At 50.0% G+C, this 16,530-nt stretch overlaps 1 protein-coding gene across 1 annotated transcript in view; it reads right to left on the bottom strand.

Annotated features, from left to right (window-relative positions):
- Positions 1-11,884, bottom strand: part of SLC4A3 (solute carrier family 4 member 3) — a gene marked incomplete at both ends in the record, with an annotated part of 29,383 nt that extends 17,499 nt beyond the window's left edge. Inside the window, 5 exons of the mRNA XM_080621778.1 lie at positions 5,298-5,509; positions 6,083-6,225; positions 6,690-7,015; positions 10,468-10,624; positions 11,831-11,884. Coding sequence (XP_080477904.1) covers positions 5,298-5,509; positions 6,083-6,225; positions 6,690-7,015; positions 10,468-10,624; positions 11,831-11,884 — 892 coding nt within the window. The remainder of the gene's footprint in view (positions 1-5,297; positions 5,510-6,082; positions 6,226-6,689; positions 7,016-10,467; positions 10,625-11,830) is intronic.
- Between the last annotated feature and the right edge of the window lie 4,646 nt (positions 11,885-16,530).

Below are 16,530 nucleotides of genomic sequence, written 5' to 3' on the forward strand. Positions count from 1 at the left end.
GCTGCATGGAGGCTGGGCTCCAGCTATCACTGTTTCTAGATGATCCTCAGTGCCACTGTAATCCCCTCTGAAAGGTCTGTGTTACAGGGTTCAAATGGCTGAATCAAAGCCTCCAAGAGCAGCTGTTGGGGCTGCATTACAGCCCCCCACCAAGCTACCACTGCTGTTGCCTAGCTAGAGCCCACCAAAACCTAGCCACAACCATGCCAGCCTTTTGCAATGTCAGAGAAACAGCACTTTGGCAACAACCTGCCATGGAAAGTAGTTTCCCTGGACTATCCAGTGTATCTTCCTCAGCACAGACAGCCCATGGGGATGGGGAAAGCCTTGGAGCCTGGCTCCAGGATGGACAGGCTCTCCAAGGCAGGCCATGAAGTCAGGGGTTTTGCTCAGCTTCAGTCCATCGAGGCTTGCTGGCCATGCTTGTAAGGCAAAGATAAGGTCTTCTCCCTGGGGGACCAAGGGCAGCTTTCCACTGGCTGGGATGAATGCTAAGTCTCCATGTACTTTTCTGCACTTAGCTTCAAGACTGGAAGCTCTCAGGCCACAAGGAGTAGCAAAAAGCGCTGGGTTTGAAGGCCACGTGGTCTCTCTTTTATGCATCTCTGATGTGGAAAGATGCACCCATCATCAGGCCAGGCATACCATGGCCATGCTCCTTGGAAATCTGGGTTGCCAGATTAAACATAAAATGAATCAATACTGAGCCTCAAGGCATTTTCCCCCATTGGCTGCCCTGGTGATGCATGTCCTGCTGACAGCTGGACTCCTCCCTGCTCCACTTACTGCACTGCAATGTCAATAGGAGCCAATAACTGCCCATCACTATGAACACTTCTGGGAGCTGGGCACATGTGGGGCTTCCTTGGACTTTTGCACAGATTTCTCAGCTCCTGTGTGCATGGCAGCCGCTTCATCACATTCGGTGTAGCTTCATGCATAGAACAAAGTCCACCAGGCAGATGATCTTGGTATCTGGCACCTTTGCTCCCATCCTGCAGCTTCTGATTTTCCCAAGCATCCTAAGACTCATTCTTACCATGTCCTGGAAGACCAGGGCCAGAGGACGCTCTTCCCAGCAAGACAGAGCACTCACTCAAAGCACAGTAAGGCTCTCCCATGGCGATGACAACCTGCCACACAGTACTCTTCAGCAACAGCCCTAAAATGCACACACAGGCATTCAGTCTCAGCCACCAAATGGTTGGAGGACAGATAAAATAAAAGGAGCCAAATTTCCTGCCAGCATCTCCAGTGACTCCCACACTCTGACAAGGACAGGAGCCAGAATGCTGCAGGCTCAGAACGGGTGAAGGCACACCTTCAGAGCTCTATGTAAGAGTGATCCACTTGTGGCTACTGAGATGACAGCTGGGGGAAAACAACTCATAGGAGCAGGGTGGACACGTGCTTAATTTACGAAGAGGCCCCTGGCTTTGGGAGTCCCAAAAGGCTGCTTCAGGCTGCTCTACAGAGAGCCTTTCTGTGTCACATCAGATTGGTGCTTCCCCCAAATTAAAGTCAAGCTTCACTAAGTCTTGAGTCCTTACTCAGGACAGGATCTTGGACTGAGACAAAAGGGTGATGTGCCCAGGGCATAGGAGCTCTGCCCTCCTTGCTTGGAGACAAACTCCCCAAGATGAGTTGAAGGAGCCAAGGACAGCTCTTCCTTCATATCCACTCCAGTGCTCCCCAGGAGCAGAGAATGAGACAGTGACAATATCTGAGGACACAGAGTGAGTCCTATGGTAACTACAATGAACTGGTATGCCACCCTCCCACACAGCATCTCCTACAGTCTCCTCCAGCAGATCTTCTTGCTACCTTGGCTTCCACAGTGAGATTTCTTGGGATGACCAAGTTCCTTTTCCACCAACTTAAATCTGAAAATGACAAATACAACTTTGCACTTGTTAAAGTCTCTCCCAGAGTGCCTATGATAGTCAGTCCAACTTGGCAGGCAATTTCTTTCAACTTGTGTGTAAGCTCATGGTTCCCTCCTTTCGTTACCTTCTATTCAGAAGCAGGAAGTCCAGAAAGAGTCATCAGAGTATTTGTATCAGTACTAGAGAGCAACTTGATATCCCGCATCACAAAGATGGTCCACATTTCCCATGTACCCCAGTGCTTAAGTTATACCAAGAAAAAAAGAAAAAAGATTGAAACTCAATTTCTTTGAATATTTAAAATTAGACTAAACTAAATGCTAATCAACATACAGTAAATCACAATACTGTGCTGGCTTCTGGAAGAAGCCCTGCCCTGCACAAAGCCCAAGTCTTTCCTGACTGATGCTGAGTTCAATGTGATAGGAACAGCTGGACCCCAACTCATCCCTGCTGCCATCCAGGTGTCCCTGCCCAGCTCTCCCCATGCTTTGAGCACTAAAAGGAGTGCAAGGACAGCAGCTCAGGTCCAACAGGGACTCACTCTGCTCAAAAGCTATTAAATTCCTCCTGGATCTGAGCTGGTCCTGGAAGAGGTATTGCCATGCATTAAGTAGGTGGGCAAATGGCACTGGCTGTACATAGCAGGCTCTGCACAGAACTGACTCTGGTATCTTGGCCATCTCTGTCTCCGCCATATCTCTCTGCAGGATTCATCCACAGTGTGGATTCATTTCGCAGAAACAATTAAAGTGTTGACTGTACAGCACATCCTATTTCAAGCACCTGCAGTATTAGCTGTAGCAATCAATGAATGTGTTAACTGCTAGCAAGCCAAATTTCCCCTCTTTATAAGTGATGCACATCACACCTCGCAGAAGCTATCTGCCCTTCTACCTTCCCAAGAATAGCCATCCTTTCCCGTGTGAGACTGGGGCAATTTCTCACACTTCTAACATACAGTTTGCTCAGCTCAGGACAGCTGATGTAGCCAATTTGTTTCACGTTTCTATTTTGAACTTTGCTGCTACTACAATGTCTATCAATTTACAGTAACAAGTAGCAGACCCAGCCAGAAGCAAATCCCCACTTGCTGCTCCCTGCAGAAGCACATAGGCAGACATTTCTTCCTCGAAGAGTTGTAAAGATGAGCTAGCTGAGAAACAGAGCACTATGCTGGGACTGGGAGGCAGGGGAAGTTACATGTTTTTCCTGATATCACACAGAGAGGCTGCAGCAGAGCCAGAAGCTCAACCAAGGCATCCTGATTCCCTGTTGCAAGCACTGTGCCTCCCCACTCCTGTATGCAAAGCCAGTAAACGAACTAGTTCTGGGACTGCATCACCCTCTCATGTGTGCTCCTAAAATCCCTTGAAAAATTAACACATGATCCAGGCCATGAAAAGGACATTTGGGCAACCACCACAAAGCTATAGCTATGAACTGTGTCACTCCCACAGTGACAGATGAAGCCACCTTCAAACTATGAGCTACCACCATCTGCCAAGGAAGGACTGCCTGCGCGAGGTGGGAGCAAGGCTCTGGATTTTGCACAGTCCCTGCAACATCTGAGATGCAGCTCTCTACAGGGGATGCGCAGGTATGAAACACGCAGAGAACAGAAATGTTCTTCGTTCTCGGGATTTCTATTCTCTCTTTCCCTGCTTTTCCCGCTCTTGCTTCCTTCCTCTTTTCCTCCTTCCAGGCACCCCAGCCAGCCTGCCATTAGCTAGTTTCACAGCCAAGCTTAAGCCTCCAGACACATGGATTAAATTATTTTTTCCTCGGGGCATTAGGCTAAGGTGCAGAGGTGAGAACCTGATACCCAACTCTGCTGTTGGATCCACAGCTCAGCTCAAATTCCAGCAAACAGAGCACTGTCACCTTGTGCCACAGATAGAAGGGGAAACGCCTCTGTCCTTATACACAACTCAGAGCAGCTGCTTTTTCTCTAGCCACAGCACAGGCCACATCCTGATAAGCACAAACAGCAAGATGCAGCTGTCTCTGGAGCTGCTTGAGCGAAACACAGGGAAGCACCTCAGCACTCTGACACGGATCTGTACAAAGACCTCAGACAGACACACAGACCCCAGGCAGATCCTCCAGTGTCCCCAGTCACACAGTGGGGCAGACTATACCTCCTCTAAACCAGCAGACCAACCTGACACGGGGAGGGTGCATACAGCAAAACAGGGTGGGGGATATACACTTTAGCTGGGGGCTCTGATCTACAGCTGCAACTGCGGGGTCACTGCTCCGGTACTTACAGGTGAGCTCCCCGCCTGGGTAGCCCAGATGATTTCTGATGGCCTCCCATAAATCATAGTCTTCAAAATTGAAGGCAAATTCATCCAAGTCTTCATAGCCAAGCGAGTTCCGAATATGGGTGCTTACTGCTACCTCCGGGCTGCTGCCCCCTTCCGATTCCTTCACTGCCTCCTCTCTCTCTCGAAGGGTTGTCATTTTGTCCTTGTGAAGGTCAGGGGTCAGGCAACATGAGCCACTTGCCTTCAGAAGAGGGGCTGGGGTAGCCAGGCTGATGAGTGGAAAGCAAAAACTGCCCCCAGGGGGACTTCACCGCAGCCCTGGGGCCAGCCCCGGTGCCTTGCTTCCTTCCTCACAGGGCATGAAGCTACCGGCTGCAGCAGCCCCTGGGGACTGAGGAGGTCCCAGGAAAGCTGGCTCCACCCAGGGGTGCCTCTGTGGGGTCTGCCCCACCAGTTCCTCAGGAGCCGGGTCCTTTGCTGTGCCGCAGGGTCTCTTGCCAGATGCCCAGGGACGCTGTCCCTGTGTGGTCCAGGGACAGCAAGGCGGTGTGTGCAGTGCTGCTTCTCTCCCTCGCTCCCCTCTGGTGTCTCCCTCCCTCTCCAGCCTGCAGAGCAACCTATTGAATTCTCCATGTCCTGGGGCCCGGAGCGTGCATTTCCATGACGTCTCTTCTGTCTGCCCTCACGCCGTGCACAGGGGCAGTCCCCCTCTGAGGCTTTCCAGAGGGGGCAGCTGCCTCTCCTCCAGGAGAGCAAAGCAGAGGGGAGGCTCCTCACCTCAGGTTTTCTGTGATGCCAGAGCTAGCATGTCACACAGAGGGCTGATCACAGGGAAAGTGTGTCAGCACAGGAGAGAGCTGGGTCTTGGGGAAATGCAGGGAGCCCTGAACCAGAGAGGGCAGTGGGGTGGGTGGAGGAACAAGCATTTCTGGGATGGGTGTGAGCAGAGGTGCATGGGGCACTGTGGCTGTTACAAAGCTGACAGACAGGAGCCAGGGCTGGGGGCTGAGGGACAGGGAATTGAGGAACACCTCCTACGGCAGGTTGAAGGCCATGCCTGGAGCTACTAGGGAAGAGGGGAAAGTAGGGAGAAACAAAGGGCACATGCACTTGTAGCATAAGTAGTGTTGCAAATCCTCACTTTTCATGCCATCCAAGTCAGCAGATGCCAGCATCTGGGCCTCAGCCTCATCCGTGGGGACGCGCTGGTATGCCGCGCTCTCCAGCGTGGTCATGCTGCCAATGCACATCCTCTCCTTCAAGTCATAAGTAACCCATTGTCCACTCGCCACCTGGCCCCAGGGCTTGCGCTTCTCCCACCCGCGAGACAAGCGTTCTCGAGGCCCTGGGAGGCTGTAGGAACCAAAGAGACTGATGGTAGCAAACAGGATGAATGAGGATGGGCAATAGCCCCTCAGGGGCTAAGGTCTCTCCTCAGCTCTGACTAGCAAGTCCCTGAGAAGGAGCCAGAAGTCACCTATCCCAAAACCTAAAGGTTGCCCCTTCTGCTCCTCCTCTCCTCCATCACAGAGTGGGATCGGCTTGTGGTCAGTACTGGGGACCCATCTCTGAGATGATGCCTAACAGTTTCCCAACTTGGCCAAACCTTGATGCTTCCCATCCTGCAGGTCAGCACAACAGCTCAAGTTAGCTGAAAGGAAGAATACTCTGGGTGTGCAGCCCAGTGCCTCCAAATCCACACCATGAGAATCTCACAGACCCAAGGAGGCAGGAGGAATCACACGGCGTGACTGACCGACTGAAGAGCAACCGTGTTGTTCACAGCCACTCTCTCTCAGGGCCGAATGCCCCCTCTGGCTCAGCAGGCACCTTCAGGCTGGGCACAGCCACTACCCTCAGGGACAGGGTCTGTGGAGCGACCCTGATCCAAGGAGATTGGTGGGAGGCTTGGCACCGCTCACCTACCTGCAGAGGGAGGCAGGGCCTTTGTCCTGCAGCAGGTCAGTGAAGCACGACACAGGGGACAGGATGCCACACTCCTCCTCTATGTGGAACTGCATGGGGGCCACAGCGCTGACAGACTCCTCCTCATCGCTGCCAATGGTGAACTGCAGAGACAACGGTCCTGACAGCAACAGCCTGGGCAGGCAGCCTTCACTCCAATCCCTGGCACACAGATCCTCCCCATGTCCCCACTTTCTAGAACGGGCCACACTGACTTCTCCCACTTGCCCCATACCATGGAACTAGCCATGTTGAGCCCTCCCATATCCTATACACCCTCAGAACAGACACACTGACCTTTTCCCATCTATCTTACACCCCCAAAATGGTGATGCACAACCTCCCCAGCATCCATCCCAAGCAATGGCTCATCTACCTCTGTTCTCCAGTGCTCATCTCTGCTAGGCAGGGACAAAATCACTCTTCTCACAATATTGCACAGCTACAGCCTCTTCCCCCTGAGCAGCACACTCCCCTGACCACGTGCCCTGGCACTCTCCAGACATCAACCCTCTCTCCACCTCCCCCACCTCTGAGCCCCATCCAGATAGGGATGCCCTAGCCTTGCCTTTGGTTTGCTTGAGGGCTCCAGCTTAGGGGATGTGTCCTTCCCACGAGCTTCACCCTCAGACTCTGCAGAGATCTCTTTCTCCTGGGCCTCTTCTGCCTCAGATTCTCCTTCTTCCTCTTCTTCTTCTTCCTCCTCTTCTCCCCCCTCCTCGTCCTCTTCCTGGATGGTGGGGGTGACTTCTGAGGGGGGTACTGAGGTTTTCTTCTTTTTTCTCCTCCTTTTTTTCCTCCTGCTGGTGCGGGGGGGCCTCTTTTGGAACTTGAGGGCAGAAGGGAGGTGAGTGGAAAGGGGATGATGGATGTGGTGCGAGGTTTGGCGGTGGACTGAGAGAGAAAAAGAGAGTCAGGGGCAGGAAGAGGCTGGGAGGAACCTGCCAGGCGCTCCTCCAGGAAACAGCATGGTCTGGAGATCAAGGGCCAGGAAGGGCAAGGAGAGCCACCAGCCCGCAGGGACACAGCAAAGCTCTTCCAGTGATGCAGCAGGCTATGACCAGCCTGGGATGGCTCGGGAGGCAGCTCTTGTGGAGTGCCAAAACACCCCAGCGCAGCTCCACTGCCCTGGGGAAGGCAGGACCCCTCTCTCAATGTTGCCAAAAGCCATTTGCATGGCTATGCAGAGCTATGGTGACCTGCCAGAGGCACCATGCCCTTCTCAAACATGTTTCTTATATTCTCAGATAAGCATGATTTAGGCCCTTTACAGACATTCTAGAGACATGGCTTAGAGTTGGTCTTAGTGTTAGATTTATGGTTGGACTCAATGACTCTAAACATCTTTTCCAACCTAAATGATTCTATAATTTCTTTCCTGCATAGTGTTTTTTTAATTAAATAGATGCACTTCATTTATCCCTCAGGCTTTGACAGCATGTCCCTCCTGCATACCCACAGGAACCACAGACCAAACCTTTTAGTGCAGATGCAACCTAAGTCCACTCTCAGGCACCATGAGGGCTTCTGTCTACCAGTCCCTGAAATGCAGGTTCAATTAAGAGGCTGTCTTTTAAGAACCAGGGTAAAAAACAGGGCAGAAAGATTTTTCTTTAAACAAATCTACAAAGAGAAATTTATACAGACTTGACATGAGTGTCGTGGGAATTACAGAGTGAGAAGAAATTAATGGCATCTCTGAGCCTTCACTCAAAACCAGCTGGGCGGAACACAGCATAAGCTCAGCATCTCCCTGTAAGAGAGGAAAGCCATTTCTGCCAGGTCTACTGGCAGGCACAAAGGCTCCCAGTCTGCTGGATGCACAGATACTGGGGCTGAACCCAGAGCAGCTGAAAACACGGGGGGCACCAGCCACTTGGCAAAGCGGTGTTGCTCAGCAGCTCTTCCTGAGGAATTGTTTCCAGTCTGTTTTGACTTGGTTCCTTCCCCGCTTTCCTGTGACATGGCAGCAGAATCTGTTTATAGTGAAAACTACCTTCAAAGGGCATTTTCAATGGAAGCTGTAACCTTCTCCCTGGGAGAGCCAGGCAGGTTCATTGTTCTGCTGTCATGTTTCCTTTCCTTTGGTTTCTCAAATCTTTTCTCCCTTGCTTCCCCCCTTGGGAACAACAGGGATATTTCACACACATCCCTGGTTTAGCAGGAGAGGCTTATGGCAAGATTAAAGGATATTGGGAATGGCTAGACAGCTGCAAATTGGAAAGAGGTTGGGCTCTTTATAAACACTTTTTCTTCCAAAGTGTTCTTTACTTTGACTTAACTATTCACTCTCAAGTTTTGGCAGGAGGACATTTGTGTCCCACTACCGCACTCCTGTAGCACTGCTCTGCATGCCAGATAGGTCAGGCATGAATTTCTAATGTAAGAAGCAGCAAGGAAGGCCCCAACTGTACATGCGTTGCTCCTTCTACAGCACAAAGCTGCTGGTGAGGACAGCCCATCTTTCTTTTCTGGCTTGTTCACACAGCCTGAGACAGAAACATTTAATTATGGGATCAGAAGGAAACCAAAGCACTGGGCTGCAGGGAAAGGCAGTGACAGTAAGTGCCTAATCTGGCGCAGAAGAGGGGAACACTGGTCTTCACCCCTGCACTCAAGCTTCCTTGTGTTAACTGATCACATCTCCACAGAGTTGACCTCAAGGTGGGAAAAATATATCCCTCCCAAACACAAAAGGCTTCATGCCTCCCTCTTCTTCCTCCCTGTCCTCCTGCAACTCCTGTGTGTCCAGCCCCTGCCCTCCTTCCCTGCTTCCTTCCTTGCATTGCCTGCCTGTAAGGAAAGTTATGGCCAAATCAGTGTCCAGATGTTTGATTACACTTCTCAGTGAACTTGATACAAGAGATATGAAAAAGTAATTTGGATAGTGAGCTCAGAAGAAAGATCTTGTATATTAGGAATTCCTGGCTTTGAATAGGGCAGGAAGTATTTCCAAACCCAGAGAGCATTCACCTCCATGGGTTTGTATGTTATCTTTCAAACTCTAATAACCCAACCAGATCTTCCAGCTTTATGAATAAGAACTGCATAAAACTTCTGATAACCAGATTGACATAATAACATAACAGGGGTACATCAGGAGCTCAGAGGAAAACAAGCTTGGCTCTGACAAAGGAAGAAGGACTCTTTCATTTAGAAGAAAAAAATCCCAAACAGTACAAACCTCTAGTCAAATTTTCAAAGAAGCTTCTGCCATGCACACTCAAGCCAACCCACACACCTGTGCATACAGGCAGAGCTTCTGAGCAGATACATCCTACAGGCACAGGACAGGTATTCATTCCACAGCAAAGCTATTAGCACCTTGCGGCCATGTGTATGAGTGACTGTGTGCTCAGGTGAAAAGTGTTACTTGAATGGACCCTCTGTAGAGAAATGACACAAGCAGAACTAGCAGCTGGGGTGCACTACAGTAACTTTTACCAGCAACCTTTTACAACAGCCATTGGAAATGAGTGGCCAAGCAGAAAATAGCCTGGTGATGTGCTTGGAACATAATGTTCCTGACGCTGTACCCCATCAAAGACAATGGAAAATAAGCAGTATAACTCTGTGGATAGTGAGAGTGGGAAACTCTCCCAACCAGCGCTACTTGTCTGCAACACAAGCAGGCTGCTGCACTGGGGCCTCTTCTTCCTGCCCTTCACTGCTGTTACTACAAACTAATGTGACCCACCTACATCAGGCAATAGCTTATAGCCACTCATGTGGGTACACTCTCATTTTACAGCCAAAATGAGTCTGGGCAGACTGGTTGCCTTCATCATGGAAGGGAAGTTAGAGGAATAAACATGTTGAATAGCGGAGTTCAGGTGAGGTAGCTACAGCATTTCAAATTCACACCCCATTTTTATTTTGCAGTCCTTTGAGCAGATAAACCTGATGGTTTCATGGTTGCCATTTAGAAATACACAGGCATGTCTGACTGGAGCCATCTGCTTTCAGAATGGGGAGGACAGCCTGGCTTCTGGCCATATTTGGATGTTTCTTTGAAGCCATATGGAAGAAAAATGGTTTCAAACTGGAAATTTCAATGTGGAGGAAGTGGCTGCAAAGATCCCCAATGCCAGGTCAGTGAATACCTCAGGCTAAGCTATGCTGCTGCATGGCCTGGGCGGTAGCTACACCGGTAAGGACAGGTGAACAGGGAACAGACTGGGAAGAGGCCACAGACACCAGTGCTAAACTAGGTGTATGTAGCACTTTGGGAACGCTCTGAAGGGAGGAAATGAATCTGCAGGATGCCAGCACGAGGCTGCAGAGCACGTGGGGCTGAGTAAGGGTTGGTGGCGAGGGTGGAAGCACAATGGTTCAAACCTACATACATTCAAAATCTCTCTCACTGTAGCTGCGTCTCTGCTTCTCCAGATTGCTTGATGCTGACTTGCTTATCAGGTCCCCAAATCTCTCGATTGACAAAGTCTTATCCAAGTCCTCATCGTCCTCGGCACCAGGAGAGGCTTTCTCTGCGCGATCTCTGCCCTGCACAGAAATCGCCAGACAAGAATCAAACACTGCAGACACCTACAGCCCTCTGGATCCTCCTGCCCTGCAAATGGTGCTGGGCTTGCTGAGAAGCAACAGGTTCCACATAGCAGGGCTGGGGCAAAGTTTCTCCCTTAGAGGCACAGCTCTGCTTAAAACCAAGAGCCAGATCAGCAACCCTCCAAGCCACTCTGCAGAGATACCTTAGTGGTTCTCCACACCTCCCTTGAGTGGCAGGTATCAAAGGACAATATCAGTGCCTGTCTTTCCTACTGAAGGAGATGAGTAGCTTTTGTTTAGCTGGGGTTTCTCTTTCCTCACATCTAACTACTGCCCTCTGGCCTTCCCTTTGCCCAATCTGCCATCCCTCCCTGTCTTAGACCTCTTCCATATTTCCCCCTGGAAAACAGCATCCCTGCTCTGGTGAGCTGCCCTTGGGTCAGCGACCACCATGTGCCTTCCCACCGTTTCTCTGCATTCCTAGGGCCTCCCTTGTTCCCCCGGCGTGCTCTCTTCAGGCTTTCCTGCCTGTTTTCTTCTTGTTTCAGGCTACAGGCACTTCTCTGCCTTTTGCTGGTGGAGATGCTCCAAGGAGAACATCACCAAGTGACCCCTGTCTTTTTGATCTCACGAGCAGCTGCAGCTGGTAAAATTTTCCATCAATATAGCTGAAATGCCAGTGTGGAGCTGTTGTGGACTCCCGTGTTTCCATGGAAACAGGAGGAGGCCCAACTGTGACAAATCCTGCTGGGTGGAAAGAGGGAGCAAGGCGGCTTTAGCTAAGTTGTGACTCTCCCCGCATCCCCTAGCTGTGCCCCACGAGTGGCTTTGTATCTGTGGCTGAGACTGCTTCTCCTCTCACCTTAGCATGGGTGTCCCAAGCCCAGCCTACATGGGAAGAGTCTAATTGCAAGCTGTCCAGCTCCTCCTGCTGTCTGCCTACCCCACCCAATGGCATGTGGAGGCACAGGGACCCCACAGAGCAACCTCTGGCCTTTTCTGGACCACAGCTCGCTGTCTGCATGCAAAGTGGATGTGGGCTTATGGGCAGCCTTGGGGTACCTTTGCGCAGACCTGCCCCCTGTGAACAGAAGCTGTCTCCTACTGCAGCAGGCCACCGAGACATGGGTCCTGCACTCGGCCTGGCAGAAGCACGGTCCCCAGGGAAGAGATGGCCACTCTGCTGCTTGATTCCCACCTCACCTGCTGCAGGTCGATGAAGACATCTCCTACGGGAGGGGACTCTTCAGCTGCCATTTTGGTTCAGGACCTAAAAGCCTGGGCAAAATATCAACCCTTCTCTTTCACCGGCAGGCACCCAGCAAACCTGGAGAGTGGCATAACCTGTGGAGAGAGGGCAGGACAAGGGAATGTCGTGGGAGACGGCTGGCCACTGCCCTCAACCCCCCTGGCTCCTAACCCAGAGAGGTCACCTCACCAGCCCTTGGGGAACCTCCCCAGCATCCCTAGGACAGGTCTGTCCCATGGTACATTGCAGTGACGGAGCAAGAATGGCCCAGCCCATGCTGTTTTGTGCACCAGCTCTAACAGTTCAAGGGCAGGTGGAACCATGTCCTGCCCTGAGTGACCTGCTGCTTGGATGGTGCAAGGCCCAACTGAGACAGTGGCTACACATAGCTCCTGCACAGCTGAGAAAGAGGAAAGGCTTCCTGCTCAGCCATCTCTCCAACAGCACATCTGTGCAAAGCCAGGGTGTGACTGGTCACTGGGGAAGGATAAAGTTGGCAAGATCAGGTGCTGGGAGGGCATGCTGGGAGCAGGCAGCAGAGTGGTCCTGTGCCACCAAGCTTTAATTGGGCAGATCCCAAAACGCCCAGAAGGTATCTCAGATTGATCTGTGTGGTCCAGAGAGATTGCACAAGGACAAACAGCTCATCATTCAAACACCAAACACAAAACAACACATTACAGGAAAAGAGGCCAACCTTCAGACTGCAGATCTGTGCCCTGTCTGCACCAGCGTGGCTGAGGGATGCAGAAGACCCCACGGGCAGCCCGAGGGAGCACTCTGCTCAATATGAAACTGCAAGTGAAGAAGGCAGTGAGATGCCACAGTTGACAAGGAGTGGGATGGAGACTAACACAGAAACATTTGTAGTCGTATCACCTACAGCAACAGTGCAGGCTCAGCTCAGCATGGGCTGCACCCCACGAAGAATTGGAGAGGGCACAGAGACTGGCACTGGAAAGAAACAGACCTCATCTAAACTCAGACAGAGTTTATATGTAAGCGCATGCACAATGTTATGGACACAGGGATAAGCAGTCACCTCACAGCACAAGAAAAGGGACATTTTTTAAAAATACAAGGGTAGAATATAAATTAATTCAAAACTGGCAAGAGAAAACATTTTTTCAATGATGTCATAGAGGAGGAAAAACTGCAAAGTCAGAGGACAGCTTGGCCATCTCTCTGGGTAACAAGCTGTCATATTTATGACAAAGAAAATTAGGAGAAGTTAAACCCATCCTTCAGAACAAGCCATTCTCCAGCTATGAAAGCTCTGGAAGAAGTATTATAGGTTATATCCTGGTAACCTGCTGTGGAGTTTCTTACTATCTCATCTGAAGTACCTAGTGTGGGTCAGTGCTCAAGACAGGCCACTGAAACACTAAAATACATGCTCTAAAGGCGACACCAGTAAGGCCACTTCATCATCCCTCCTATCTTTGAAGATCTCCTGAAGTTGCTACTATAGCCTATACTTAACTGCCTACCTGAAGAGCTTACTCAAACCAAAACCATAGCTAATTCAAACCAAAAATCCCAAGACCATCTGTAAGGCAAGTTTTTGAGGAGCTAATCTTACTCCTGATGAAGCATGCTCCTTTGGTCAACCCTCCTAATTATCAGGAACAAGGCAAAACTTAATAGAAGAAACCCCTCAAACACACCTCATTGGACTCTTTCGTAACTGAATCCCTTGGTGAGACCTGAACAGCCCAAGAGAAACGTGCTGCCAAGACAGGTGTCTAAAAAGGAAATGCAGAGTCCAAGCCATAAAGAAAAGGACAGATAAGAATGAAAATACCCAATCCACTCTCTAAATCTTAAACTGTGATCTTCAAATTCACACCCTGTTTTCCAAGCAAGATAGAGCAAAATAGTTCTGAGAGAGAAAGCAGAAAAAAGGAGAAAGGTCTGGAAATCATCTGTAAGCAGAGACTGAGCTGCTTGTTAATACCAGTCATGATAAAGAAAAGGGTAATACAGGGCTTTTATTTCTTTTTGCATTTAACTGAAGAAGAGGGTATCATTTTATGAAGCAAACAGCAGCACATTTGAAACTGAAGGTAGGTAATGCTTTATTCCAGTGGGAAGAGCTGGTGGGGGGAACCTGACTCTGCAATCCTGCAGGGCCAAGGCATCACGACTGGTAAAGAAAGGATCGGCTATTTGTAAGGAACTTAACATCCACAGCTACAGACTGCCTGCAAAAACGTGTTGCAATCACTACTATTTCAGGGAACAAAATGACAGCAGGGCTTTGGACAGCAGCTCCTGTAGTGGCAGAATCACTAAAAACTAGCAAAATGGTAAAGGTCCTTTAATAAAAAAAGTGCTAATGCTCAGCTCCACCTCTGTGCCACTAACATGCCTTGTGGGGCCTCCAAAGGAAACTGAAAACTATCCGCAAACTTGTGAAACAATGTGCTTTGTTTCAGGTCAAGCTCAGGTTTGTCTGGAGCTAGGCAGAAGTTCACAGAGGCATTCTTCCTCCAGGCAGGAGGAAACCCAGGACTGAAAAATATGCCTGAAGCAGTGAACTCTGCTGATTCCAGCTTTTAAAGAGTTACACTGAGTTTAAAACTACACCCTGACTGCTTAAACAAAGTTAAAAGGGAGGGAAAATCCAGCACTTACTCTTTTCTTTACCCCCTGAAGCTACGTATTCTGAATTATGCTGAAGATACGTCACTAATGACACTGCTGAACAGCTAAAAGCAAGACAGTTGTACTAGCAGTAAAATAAGAGCTCTTGGGACTTGCTTGGAAATTTCAGAGGGAATGTGACGCACCCACAGGGTTTCCATCAGTCCTCTGCTTATCACCATGTGAAAGCGACACACCAAGCATGGGCACCCCGAGCCGGCAGGGCTTGGGGCAGAGCTGCTGAAGGGGGCTGTGGTTTGGGCTGAGAGAGGGGCAAGGGTGGCAGCCACATTCTCTGATGCTAACCCTATCGCCCTGCTGCCTTCTCGAGAAGGGAGAGCCAGTGGCCTGGGAGCACTGGTGCTTCCTTTCGATGCGTTAGTTGATGGCTGGCCACTAGAGGCCACTTGTCCCTTAGTCCGTGCAACCTCTGGGAGAAAGGCAGGATGGATCCCTATTCGGATTTGGCCTGGCTTTTCTAGTACTTTCAACAGACGGAGTTCAGAGAAAAACAACAAAAAATTGCCAGTAGGCCAGAGGGATTGATTTATAGGGAAAGGTTAGGAGCTAAATTTGTCTAGCGCAATATGGGATGACTAAGATGGGGAGGGGACAAGCCAGCAGTCTGGAAAGATCTCAAGGGTTTTAAATGCAACTAAAGATATTTATTTTTTGTTTCAGGCAGCCCTGCACAATAACACTTAGAAACAGGATAAAATTTAAGAGAAACTTAAACTGAGGACGAGGGAGAATTCTGTTAATGAGCATCACGCTGAAGCACCTAGCCTGCTGGCAGCACTGCCTGGGCTGCCATGAGAAGCACACAAGACAAAAGGCAAAAGAAGAAAAAAAAAAACAAACAGTAAAGAAAACTGAATGAATTATACCTTCATCCCCCTGTGTCTCCTGGTTATTGGGAGTACATGATTCAGCATTCCCACTAGAAGTAATTTTCAGTAATAGAAGCATCACGCCGGCAGGCCAGATTCAGACGGAGGCCAGAAAAACCCACAGCCTGCCAACCTGTGCGCACTCACACCTCCCCACTCTCTCTGCAATCATATCAGTAAAGACAACTGGTTCACCTAAATCACCATACCTCATAGGCCATCTGGGCTAAATGAACACTGAAGGAAAGCGAGCAGGCATGCCCCTGCCACACTGGCAGCTACGGCGTCTCCCACATGTTGCTTCCCTCAACCCTCAAAGGCTGCTTCACAGCGCTAGTGCAGAAGCTTTCCTGCTTTGCTGAGAAAAACTCATCTGGTGTGTCTTTGAGGGGCAAAGGTGAGCAGTTCACGCTGCTCCTTTGCTGTAAGAATGAGCCAGTAGGGCTACAACAGGCTGCCCCAGCTCAGGGGCAAGGGGCTGCATGGGGATATCATTAGGCCCCACACTCATCTCCTCAGCTCTTCCCTAATCCCCTGGCCATCGGGCTGAGAATAATTTAACTGTGAAGCGTCTAGACAAGGAATGGATTTTAAGATAGGGATAAAGCCGCAGGGGCAAAGCTGGCCTGAAGATAGAGGAGTAGAAGAGACTCTGGCTGACAGACGCAGATGGGAAGTGCTCAAAAAGGAGAACGATTAGAGGCCTGGGAAGATTTTCCTGTGAAGACATACTGATGAGCCTGTCCACGGAGGAGAGGAGCAGGAAGGGTGCTGCTGCGTACAACGAAGCATTCGGATGCTGCTGTGACAGTCAAAGCCACAAAAGCTGACTAACAGGAGTGAGCTGCACAGCCTCTACTTCTGCCACAGCAGGAAGGGGGGACTCACACAGGACGAAAAGATGACACACAAGACAGTAAACACACAAAGTTTTCAGGCATGAAGGATTTAACCTGTGGATCTCTGCCACAATCTTATGCTGAAACTGATAACACACAAATATTGTATAAAGCTTAAATATTTCAGTCAATCCTATACCCTGCTGAACTAGCCTGGGTAATCCCCCATAGCCATCCACTTCTGAAGCACCTGCTCTGTTCCCTGACTTCACAGGCCCT

This window comes from Psittacula echo (assembly GCF_963264785.1).
Source record: "Psittacula echo genome assembly, chromosome: 6".
Taxonomy (NCBI): Eukaryota; Metazoa; Chordata; class Aves; order Psittaciformes; family Psittacidae; genus Psittacula; species Psittacula echo.